The 12,932-nt window shown below is 38.8% G+C and overlaps 1 protein-coding gene across 2 annotated transcripts in view; it reads right to left on the bottom strand.

The window, feature by feature from the left end:
• Positions 1 to 12,932, bottom strand: part of nphp4 (nephronophthisis 4) — a 117,492-nt gene that overhangs the window by 49,024 nt on the left and 55,536 nt on the right. For both annotated transcript variants that reach the window (XM_087781194.1, XM_087781195.1), the window contains one exon: positions 3,762 to 3,899. In XM_087781194.1, coding sequence (XP_087637320.1) covers positions 3,762 to 3,899 — 138 coding nt within the window. The remainder of the gene's footprint in view (positions 1 to 3,761; positions 3,900 to 12,932) is intronic.

The following is a 12,932-nucleotide window of genomic DNA, read 5'->3' as shown; positions in this document are numbered from 1 at the left end:
TTCAGAAACTGAATTACCGTTTTACCCACAAAAAGGTATTAAAAAAAAATCTTTCAAAAAATATTCATGAGAATAAATTGTGCTTCACTTTAGGCCATGTACTTATATATAGACGTGCTTTAATTACTTAAGGATGTCGGCATGTCAATACAAATCCAATCAACATCCCATTTCAATGAGTAGGATTTCAACCCGAATTTGGATTAAGAGTTAAATATACAAGTGTAAGAAAAAAAAAACTCTCCGGGGACGGCTGTGGATTTAAGCTTAGAGCGTGAACAGATAAGAGCTTGGAGAACACCCAGAACACACTGCACTTAGAGGGATGTATATAAATTTGGTTCTAAAGGAGCTTAAGATGCTGCAGAAGCGGTTCATAAAACACATAGAAAGATCCTGATCTCTGCATTAGTGGTGAGTCACGCACTTTCTGCTTAATGTACGTCAGCATAAACTGCAAACTATACACGATATAGAAACGACTATAAGGTTTTTTTTAATGTACGCTCACTTTCAAAAGAGTCACCAACTAGCCATTCACTTCCACATTTACTTCTCAAAAGATTATTACTTCGGTCTTTCACAAGAATGTTTTCTTCCACGCCTGGACTCGCCAGTAAAATCCCACCGGAGTAGAAAAAGAAAGCATCAAAAACTACATTCAAGTCCAGAATTTCTCCAGAGAGCGTCGCTCATATCTTCACTTGTGACCGAGGGCGATGCCAGAGTGAAGGTATAATCCCTCCTCCGGCTCCGGTTCTAATCTCCGGCCTCCTCCAGGCCGTATGAATACGACCGGTGTGAACCATATACAGTACAAGGATATTTATCTACCCGTTAAGACGGCACCCTTCACCTGGAAGAAGTTCAAACAACAAATCATAAAAGGTTTTTTTTTTATTCTGCTACATGATGCAAGTTTCAAGCGTTTTCCCTCAATTTATTCCATTTTGAAGCTCTAAGAAGTTCCCAAAAAGCCTTAACGATAGTTATTTTGTCCCTTAATCAGTTAAAGGCGCTTCTTAATAACTCATTATAGGATTTTAATGACTTTTTACGAACAAATACTGATTCATTCCTCGAGCTGTTAGACTTTATAATTCTGAATTTGGGAGCAGGAGCAGAGTGAACGGATGATATTATTCTAATCTATGTTAATCTTTGAATCCTTTTTCCATTGTATCGTTTCTTTCAGTTATTTCCTTTGACCCTTGTTCTTTATACTTGCCCTTTGTTCTTTTGTATGCTCTTTGTTCATGTTCATGATTTTATGAAACTTGCTGTACCTTCTATCGTCTGCTGTGAACTGGGAAACCCATTTTCCTGAAAGATCTCCAGAGGGATTATTAAAGTCAATCTATCCATCCATCCTGAGAATAGCTGTCACTGATCTTTTTACTCAAATTAATCAGTGTTTTTCAGTGGGTTAGTAGCGATTCATCACAATTGAATGGAATAAAAATCTATCTTGGGTTTTTTCAAGCCATGTTTTATTACTTGTTTATACCATTTGCGGCTAAAATATAAGCTTAAATGTCTATATTAACTAATATTTTTACAAAGAGTAACTTCGAAACTAAAAACCATGAATTACGACGTACCTGAATGCACCACTGAGTGTTTTCATGGTGAGCGTAGAGGTTGACAATTAGTCTTTTTGTTTTCATTAGTTTCTTGTCATTGCAAATATAAGCTCACTTTTTGCCTGCAAGTCTGGATTGTTGACTCCTTAACCATCTATCATTGTTCAAAGATGGAGTCCCTTTACCTGAATTAACTTTGTGTATTTAACACTTAAAATTGCAGTGCGGAATCACAAGTTCATTAAAACCAGCGCAGTTTCCAATAATAATAATAAAAATAATGTATTTTTGTATAGCGACTTTCTAGACCAGGGTCACACAATCACGCATTCCCTCATTCACACACACAATCACATACTGATGGGAGTAGGCCGCAACACATGGCGCCAGCTCTGTCATCAGAAGCAATCAGGGTAAACAATGGTGCTCTTGACCTCAAGTCTACGGGTGGTCTGTGCTCTACTTGCACTCATCGATAAGCGATGAAAGTCATGCAAAGCCGAAGGCAAAAGTCTGAATCTAGTTGAGAGAAAATACAAAAATGTATCCTGTCGTCCCGGGAAACCATCCCTCACTCGACAGCAGTCCACTGTTCCAGAGGCAGGAAGAGTCTCTCGTAACGACGGTTGACTCTATAGCGTATTAGGCTAATGTACGGAAGCTCTTATCACTCACTCACGTGCGTCGGTTTAAAGCCAGCTGCTCACAAAGACATCATCTATATAAGAGTGATTTACATCTCAGCTAATCTGCAGCATTCAGAGCAGCAGGAGAAAAAAAGATTATCAAGACAATGAAAGGAAGAAAATGCTGGTGGCGATGGATATACTGTATGGAATTTTCTTGTGGGGGGGGGAATGTATTTGATATTTTTGTTTGATGTTTGAATAAAAATGGAATCTGACTTTGATAGGCAGGAAATATATCCCAGGATTATAAAGTACTTTTTTCCCCGTCATTTCTCCTGGTTTATTGTTAAATAAATGCATTTTTGACAATGTGAAGCTCCCGGAAAAATAAAAGCAAAAAAAAAAAATCCCTTCCCACTGATTCTCAGTAGCAAACGCCCACTGCTGGGTATAAGAGCATTCATTTTTAGATGATTATGTAAGAGATATTTAAGAGAAACGTCACATGCTGTTTATTTTGAGATTAGTTCAAAGAAGTTTCTTTTTCTTTCAGGAGACAAATGCATATTAAAAATAAAAAAAAGGTTCTTATAAACAGCAAACTAGCTTATTGGCTAAAAAATCTGTCATGTTTTGATATTTTCAACAGCATTTTTTCCAGATGCAATTTCTGACACGTGTGTTTATTTATAAGTAACTCAGAATATGAATTTAGAATAAGTCAATGTGAGCTCTAGAGGGAAGAAGAAAACTACCTCCCACTAATTCTCAGCTGCAGACACCCACAACTGGAGATCACGCTGTGCGTTCATATTTAGATGATTATGCAACAGCTCCTCTAAAAAAACCTTGTCACATACTTTGACAGACCTTTTTCCCCCCCCAATTTTGAATTAATGGAGAGTATTTTTGGCAAAAATTATTGTTGGTAAAATAATAAATAGAATTTATTTAATTTAAAGTGATAGGAAAAACAATTGACTGGAAAATGTATTTCTTGACGTCAAATTTGACTCATCGGAATCTTTTTTTAAAACTGTTTAAACTAGTTTTTGAGGTTAACCGATGTCTCCTCCGGGGCCTTAACTTTCTCAAGCCAAGTTTGAGCAAGAGTTCTGTATCTCAAATAAATGGGCATCATGTCAGGGGGGGTCGGGGGCGAGGAGGGAGGTATCCCATCCGACCCAGCCCATGGCAAGGAATGAGCAGTGGAAAGAAATTAACGTGAAAAATATTCTGCGTTGAATTGTCCCTGCAGAACATTTTTTTGGAAAAGTCAAAGAATGATGAATCCTTTGATTGCGAGGATGAAAGGATCAGCACTTTAGGCTCCGAAGAGAACAAGAAGAAGTGTCTTTTGGTTCTCACAGTTGGGGGACGGAGAGCACTGAAGGTGAGGTCGGCATTTGAACTCACCAGACATCTTCGAAACATCCCGAAGGATGTAGGAATGTTGTTTTTAGTGTTTGTTTTTAAGTGCACATCGCCGTCTTTTACCGTGTTTCGGTGCATGCGTGTGCAGAGGGTGGACGGGGGTGGGAAGTCTTACGACATGCGACAGCTGGTGGGCCGATGCCAACGGGGAAGGATGGAGCAGCGAGGGAAACGACTGTTGCCACGGCAACGCAGAGCTGGAGTGGCTGATGGTCGGGTATCGTGAAGTAGCTGCCAGCTGAGACATGGAGAGCTGTAAAGAGACAATGCAAATGATCTGAAGTTATTATAATTACGCACAAGAGGTGTCGCGAAACAGACTCGAGACGCGCGAGAGCCACGTGGATGACAGATCCCGCTTAATGGGTTCGGCACTCGGAAAAACATTCACACCTATGATTGTTGGTGTTCAGGTCGGATTTAATGTTCCTCCCTTTTTCACCGGTAAAACAAAAGTGACGTTCGAGGTTAAAGGACCTCAGATAATTATCTTCTTCAGACATGAAGATGTCGGTTGAGAAAATATTCCGGTTCCTTATCACACGAGTACGGACCTGGGGTGGTGGCATGGATGATTTTTTTTTCTTTACCTAATGATACTCAGAGATATTCTTATCTCGTGGTGACTTCATTTTCGAGACACGTAGTTAATGTTCATATCTGTAGTTCTTAAGTTTAGCCACTAGATGGCGGATTATTGTTTGTGTGTTTTCGGACCAGGTGTGTGCTTTTGTTTTGGAATCTGTCCAGTATGTGCGATCTGCGTACATTTTAAATAAATATTAAAAGCACAGAAGGAACAAATATTATTTATTTGCCTGTTCATTGAGTGTTTACACATGCAAATATTTGTTTATTATTATTTAATTAAGGGATGACAAAGTGACGGATTGAGAGACTAGAAGCTGAAGAAGATGGTCAAGCTGGAAGAATTATTAATCGATGAATGAACTTTATTGACTTGAATGAATCCATCTAGTGACTTAACTGAATAACTACTATTATAAACATTTACTACCGGATTCCTAAAAAAAAATACTAGTTTGTTCTGATGAAAACTAAGTCACAACAAATAACTAATTTACCATTATTACTGGAAAAATATTTCTGTTACTTTTAAGCTACAGTAGCGTGAACTAGTGCATCAAAATAACGCTACACATGATTGTCATGGGATACCAGTATCTCATCCATGTCACCTTCCGGTTTCCGTACACATGACGCACAGGATCGCACACGAAAGAGTTGGTGCCACGGTACTCTTTGAAAAATAAATAAAAAGACGGGAGGAAATTTAGTGAAGAGCAGAGAGAAGGACGTGATGTCAACATAACTGTGACAAAATATTGTGAGAATAACGTGTGAAAAGTCAGAATGTCTGTAGAAATGAGCTCAGCTGGAGAGAGATGCCAGAGAGAGCATGTGAAAAAATGCTACTTTTTTGGGATATTAAATTTTGTCGTTCCACGGTCAGTGCCCAAGTATGCATGGTGAAGCATTTCTTTTACAATTATTTCCTAATGTGGAATCGCCTGCAGTTAGTATAAAATTCTGAGCTGCTCTAGTAGAAGAACTCACATCGCTCCGATCCTTAAAAACTCTGCATTGGCTGCCAGATTCTTTCAGGAGCAATTTTAAAATTCTGGTTCTTACTTTCAGATCTATTCATGGTCAGACTCCTCCTTACATCAGTGATCTGATCCAGACTTACACCCCAGCTCGGGCTCTGAGGTCTGTGGATCAGAATCTACTTATGGTTCCTCGCACACGGTTCAGGACCAGAGGAGAGAAATCCCTCTGTTTGATGATCTATTGACTACTTCAAAAACATCTTAAGACATTCTTATTTGTGCAGGCTTTTTCTTAATTTTCTTGGGGCTGCTGCGTTTGTCTCCATGTTGTCTAACTTTTTAAATATGTTTTTTAACCTTGTATTGTTTTGATCGTAAAGCGCCTTGTTTTCCTAACGAAGACAATTACAATAAATTCCCTTACAGTGGATTTAAAATTCAAATCTCTTCAACTGTCTCTGAAAATAAAGGTGTACAGAACATATAAGCAGTCCAAGACTAGCTGAAGTGTCCCCTCAGCAAGAATGCCCGAGGCTTTCTCCACAGGGAACCAGCGAGTTTAAGGTTAAACAACATTTTTTACAGACCCCTGGCATGAGTTTGCCCCCTGGGTGTCTCTCAGTTGAATTTCCATGTGATTGAGCTTCATTTTAACTTTGATATTTGATTTATGAGAGCTAGACACAACATGGCTTAAAGAACTGTGAATTATCATCAAGTCAAAATTTAAATTACCTTTTCGGTTGGTAAAATATGCAGGGTATGTTCAATCAATTTCGTCAATACTTAACATCCCCCTTTTTTTTTTTAACTGGCCTCACTGAGCAGCCTTTTCGATGGTTTGGGGGTCAATACAAACGGCTCTCTTGGAGATAATAAAAGAATTTCATTGAACTGCTGAATAATAAAAGACGCAATGTTCACTAACTCATCGATTCGTTCTACATGGTCGGCCATTGATCGTACAGCCGAGATCATTCCATTGGTCGACATAAATCACAGTGTTTCATTGCAACATATGGTTTTACGCTGCAATCCCTCATAAACATTGATAAAACCATGAGAAAGCTCTTCAAACACTGGCTGTGAACCAAAGGATGACTATGGTATTTGGGAAAATTGAAAATGGTTATAAACACAAGCATACAAGGTGTTCTTGTAAGCGCTTTGTTTTTCTAATACTAGCAGTTTTCTACTGGAAAAACCACTTTGCCCAATGGCCCGAGTCATTGTGGCGGCTGCCATCCAACTGTTCCACTATCTTTATGCACCGTTTGGCTGGTGTGTTGGTTTTATTCTCTGCCACCTACACGCTTCCGCACACATATGCTGCCGACGCCAACTTTCCTCACGGTGAATGGTTGCTTCGCTGGAAATTGTACTTCACACACACATTGTTTAACAGCTTTTCATATCTGCTACTCTTGGTGCGTCCGTTTATCACAACAGGAACCTTTTCATTGTTAGATACGTTGAGAGCCAGTGATTATACAGCCGTCGTCATTGGAAATTAAAGAGAAAGTAAGTGAAACGTGACACAACCTACACAGCATGTATGAAGCCATGGAGATTATTTTAATGGTTAATGGGTTATTTTAATGGCAAGTATAAATAGATATGCTACATTTAATAGTAAATAAATCATTTTTATTTATATTGTGCTTTTCCAGACCAGGGTCACAAAGCGCTTAAACAATCAAAACAATATTCAATAAAGTATATACTTTAAAGGTCAATATAAAACTGATAACACAACAGGAGTTCCAGAAATCAAGAAAAAGCCTGAACAAATAAAAACGTCTTAACCGTGTATTTAATGATGTTAAATCCTTTTATACATGATGTTTTTTTCAATTTCTCCTCAATTTGTATCATTTATTACCAATTATAATGTTATTTATGTTTTTTACTGCCTACAAGATGTTGATGTTCTGATTCCCTTTATTAAAGCGCAACTAATGTGAGACTTACGGAAATTGATGATGCGGTGTGACATACCTTGATACTTGACCAATCAGTGAGAGTGGGTCTGGTTATGGTAAACAAGATTTTATATCCAGAAATACAAGCGTTTTCAGTGGGCAGGGCTTAAGCACATTTTCTGATGTAATTCTTTTCAAGGAAAAGATAGTTTTGTACAAACAAACACTGATAACAATAGAGTCCAACATCTATTTAAGACACACTTAAATCAACACAATAGTTTAACGTTAAGAAGAAACTGATCCAATATTGTCAGTTAATGTGATCAGTTATTGGACCAAATGCATTTACCGTATTTTCCAGACTATAAATTGCTCCGAAGTACAAGTCGCACCAGCCATAAAATGCATAATAAAGAAGGGAAAAACATATATAAGTCGCACTGGAGTATAAGTCGCATTTTTGGGGGAAATTTATTTGATAAAATCAAACACCAAGAACAGACATGTCATCTTGAAAGGCAATTTAAAAAAAATATAGAATAGAGGCAACAACAGGCTGAATAATTGTACGGTATGTTACGTTACACGACACAACTGAGAACATGCCTGGTATGTTAACATAAAGTATTAAGAGTTATTCAGAGAACTATAGCATAAATAACATGCTAACAAGTTTACCAAACCATCCGTGTAACTCCAAATAACTAAAATCCAATGAAATCTTCATCCTCGGTGTCACTTTTAAACAACTACTAAACAACCGCTAACTCCGGAGGTAGAAGATGCGGCGCTTCCTCTTCTACGTCGAAATGATCAACACAGGCCTAGAGCGCCCTCTTGTGGTTTAGTGTGAAAACAACATGTGAAATGATATACCCGTAATAATGTGTTAATAATTTCACACATAAGTCGCTCCGGAGTATAAGTCGCACCCCCGGCCAAACTATGAAAAAAAAAACTGCGACTTATAGTCCGGAAAATACGGTAATACTCATCTCAAGTACTAATCAGAAACCCTAACGTGCTCCAGGATTTTATTCGAAAGCGCCTCGACATCGAAAGAACCGGCATGAATCAAATGTGATTCGCGAAGAGCGTCGAACTCCTGAGACTCTTCGCACGCATGCACCGACACACCGGGACATCACGCACAGCGAAGCAATTAGCGTTGGCATTTCCGTGGCTGCCAATGTTGTGAACTGGGCCTCGTTTCCCCAACAGTCGGGCGGATCATCTGTTCACATTATGGCTTCATGTGACATGCCTGTGCTCACGTATGTTTCCCCGACGTGTGAGCGCCACTGTGAAGGGGCGACGGCGGAGGGGAAGGAAAGAGCCTTCGTCACACGAAGGAAGTGACGGAATTAAGTGTGGAGGTGAAAATTGATCAGGAATAAATACAACCTGGAAATTGCTTCCTGACGGCACACACACGCCGCTGAATGTCAAATTTAAATTCCAAAGACGAATCGGAAGATACACTCTAAAGAGGATTTCTTCTTTTTTTTTTTGTTTAAGCTTTTCTTACAGATGCTGCGTAGGAGTTCACACCAGCTGACAATCTTCAGAAAACAACCAGTTTCTTAGCGTCGAAGAAAAGGCTGTCATTAAGTGTAAGGTTGTCGCTCCACTAACACTTTTGTGAACTGAACTCACGATGCCATGTGTTAGAGGTTCAAACGAAACAAAAATTCCCTGAAGTGAAACTTCACTTATTTTATTCAGCAACTACTCAGAATAGAGATTATGAAATTAGGTCGCGATCAGGAATGGATTCACATCCAGATGTGGCACATGCGAGTCACATGCTTAAGTTATTTAAGAGAAAATCCGGTCAATGTCAGGAAGTAATAAACAATAAAACATGTTTTTTATGACTCAAAATAGTTTGTTTTACTCATTTTAAGGAGTCAAGAGTCACATGCTAATGTTATTTAAGAGAAAATCCAGTCTTTAATCGGGTCTTTGTTTTACTCATTTTAACGATGTGACTCTTGACTCGTTAAAATTAGTAAAACAAAGTATTTTAAAACTGAAATTCTGTTTCCGAGGTTTCATTCCATCATCCTTCCTTCAAAAAACATCTTAACACGTTTTTATTTGTTCAGGCTTTTCCTTGATTTTCTGGAACTCCTGTTGTGTTCTCAGTTTTATCTTGACCTTTAAAGTATATACTTTATTGAGTATTGTTTTGATTGTTTAAGCGCTTTGTGACCCTGGTCTGGAAAAGCGCTATATAAATAAAAAATGACTTACTTACTAAAACACTAACTTGCACATTGGCATAAAGTCCTTAAAGGCTGGGAGACGCACACATAAAGAACCCCATCATCGGAGTAGAATAGAATAGAATAGAAAGGCTTTATTCATCCCCAGAGGGGAAACACACTTTCACAACAGCGCAGTTGGAAGAAAATAAAGTGCAAGGAGAAAGAAATAGTACAAGAGATAATACAAAATAAAATAAAAACGATAAAATAAAAACGATTAAAAACGAGTACAATCAATAGATGCAAATACATCATGTTGTAACCAGTCCATATTTTTGCTGATTCAGCGTCGTTTCAAGATGGGTTTTTTTACAGGCACTTAATTGTAGTTTTTCGCAGTTCATGCTACTTTTTTTTTTTTTTCCCTATCGGAGCATCTGTACGTGAATATAATCCTGACATGTAAACGGTCCGAGATACGAAAAAGGTCGAGGACCTGTACCCTTCTGTACAACATGAGCCATCAGCAATCCCCCTCCAAACTGAACTTTCTGTAAAGTTCAAGCTAAAGCTTAAGTTCAAGCTAAAGCTAAAGTTCCAGCTAAAGCGGCTACAAAAATATTCACTAATAAATTCAAAAATGACCAAGTCGCCGACTAAAACACATTCCGTTCCGACAACAAAAACTTTACCATTAGGTTAGGTAGAACTTTATTGATTGAACTTTTTTTTTTTCCCAATTAGACACAGCAATACAGCAACTATATTAAGCAATAGTTGACTAGCCCGCTAAACCAATACATCAGTAGACAGTCATTAAACATTATGACAACAATACTAATGTTACCACAAACCATCAATTATTTATCTTCCGCTGCCTTTCTTTGCTAATCAGGAACATCAATCGCTGGTTTGTGACTTTATTAAATTGCTTTTTATTGACAACCGACTCAAAGAATGGTGTTGCCACCGTGAAAAATAAAATCTTTGTTTAGGGCACCTTCATGTTTGTCGAGACAACTTCCTGATCCTTCTGCGAGTTTGTCAACGGGATTCAATTTTGAGGACTCATCGCACCACTGGGAGCTATATTAATAACATGCATTGATTCCCGCTGTTTATTCCAAATTGCGTATCAGAGACATGGGGTTTTGTGAATCACATTACGTGTATCTGATCCCCGGGCGTCTCATATTTGTTGTAATAAAGAGTTTGGCATATATAACTATGATAAATAATGTACATCTGATGGCTCCAATATTCACATCCTTCAAACAGCCTCTGGGGCCACTTCAGCTGTGTACACCGTCTTAAAATCCAGGTTTTTGCGAGGAGCTCCGAGTCAACTCAGGACAAACCTCACCACGGGAGTGTTTGCATAAAAAGGCTCGACACTGCCGTGTGCTCGACTTGACAAACTTCTGTGTATTACCTTTTTTTTCCCAGTACTTCATCTCAGGGAGCATGTTAACTTAAGAAAATATCAATATTACTTTCCACTTTACTGTATTGATATTCAACAGAACTGTATTGATTATTAAAAAACATATTTTATCCATTGTTTTAATTTGGGGTTTCTAGTTCAATAATGTAAAATAATGTTTTTTTTAATAAACATGCAAATATTTACGCTTTTTGTAAAAATAATTGTTGCAAAAACAAACTTTCAGACACTAGATGTCATTCTGTCCAAGTTAAAAGAACATTGCAATCCTGTGGGATCCAGCGATGACTGAGGACGAGAGGATACAGTCGACTCCAGCAGCTTTTAAAGCTGATGTTTGGACATATTTTGGTTTCAAAACAAATGAAAGCTGTTGGATGACGCAAGAATAAAATCCTGCCACATCCTGGCGATGACTGAGGACGAGAGGATACAGTCGACTCCAGCAGCTTTTAAAGCTGATGTTTTGACATATTTTGGTTTCAAAACAAATGAAAGCAGTTGGATGAGGTAAGAATAAAATCCCGCAATATCCTGGCGATGACTGAGGACGAGAGGATACAGTCGACTCCAGCAGCTTTTAAAGCGGATGTTTGGACATATTTAAGTTTCAAAACAAATTAAAGCAGTTGGATGACGCAAGAATAAAATCCAGCCACATCCTGGTGATGAATGAGGACGAAAGGATACAGTAGACTACAGCAGCTTTTAAATCTGATGTTTTGACATATTTGGGTTTCAAAACAAATGAAAGCAGTTGGATGACATAGAATAAAATCCCGCAATATCCTGGCGATGACTGGGGACGAGAGGATACAGTCAACTCGGCGGATGTTTGGACATATTTAAGTTTCAAAACAAATTAAAGCAGTTACGACTTCGTCAAGAGTCATGTGGTCTGTAAATTCTGCAACACCAGAGTCAAGTACTTGACAATACTACAAATATATATCCTCGTTACTACAGTATTGCGATGTATCGTATCATTGCCAGCAAATTATAGTTGCCATTAAAACAAAGATTACTTCATTAATAACAGGTTAACTTTCTGGGTTTTTTCCCTTAAGCGTCCTGGTTGAAGCAGACTGTGTGTCAATACCAATATTCCAGCTACACAAATTGTAAACACAACTAAAAAGGGAATCGCCGGCGATTAAAGACTGTTGAAGGACCAGCTGCCAGTCTCACCCTTTGCCAGCAACAAAAACGACTACATCTCGTTTCGCCAGTTGAACACAAGAACGCCAGGTCATGGCACGAAACACGCTCACCGAAAACAAAACTAAAAAAAGACGTTCATCTCCACGAACAAGCCTGGCTAACCCTCCAAACGTTCCAACCATAAACGCCGGTGGATCTTATCATTCAGCACCACAGAACGGAGCGTCACGGATCAATAATTTATGCGAGTGGCGAGGAGATGTCGGATTAAACAATGTCGGCGAGGGACGGCACAGAGCGCAACGCTTGTTTACAGATCATTCTCAGAAAGGATGCGATTGATTAATCCAGACTTGACTGACATGCTAAGCGGAGAAAATCAGTCTGCGATTGAAATGTGTGTCATAGCAGCGTCTCTGACAGTGGAGGAGAAAGGGAAAGATGGAGGATTTCCTATTTTTTTTTGGGTTGGGGGGGGTGTGTGAAGGTTGCTGCAGCACTTCAGTGATGATGAATTGTAGGACGAGCGCCAGGAGCAGTGGCATAGCTTCACACAACGTTCCCTGTCTCGGTATGCTCGGGCGCTAGGATGACCATCAGAGACATAGATGGATGGACGGATGGCTCAGGGAAGAAAGCCGGAATAAGAGCCATATTTATTAAAACACTGACGTTTATGATCCATTTATTTGGATTTAAAACTGAATTCTAGTCTCTTAAAATTATTAAGTAGGTTTCAAACAATTGATTTTTTATTTTTAAAAGGCCGTGTTATTACACAACACAATTCTGTTCAGTAAACCCCGAGGAAATATTCGCGTGCACGATGGAAAACGCTTTCATAGGCCGTGACGAAACGCGTTTCTCTGCTTCTCCACAGCCTCTTTGTACTCGAAACCAAACTGTGTCTGAGGCAGAACGGTTGATTCACGTCGGCAGTGTTTGGAAAGTGTTTCGACGCTAAAAGGCTTTTTG

This window comes from Callionymus lyra, chromosome 19, assembly GCF_982586985.1.
Source record: "Callionymus lyra chromosome 19, fCalLyr1.hap1.1, whole genome shotgun sequence".
In the NCBI taxonomy this organism is placed as follows: domain Eukaryota; kingdom Metazoa; phylum Chordata; class Actinopteri; order Syngnathiformes; family Callionymidae; genus Callionymus; species Callionymus lyra.
This window is presented reverse-complemented; position numbering and strand designations above follow the sequence as displayed.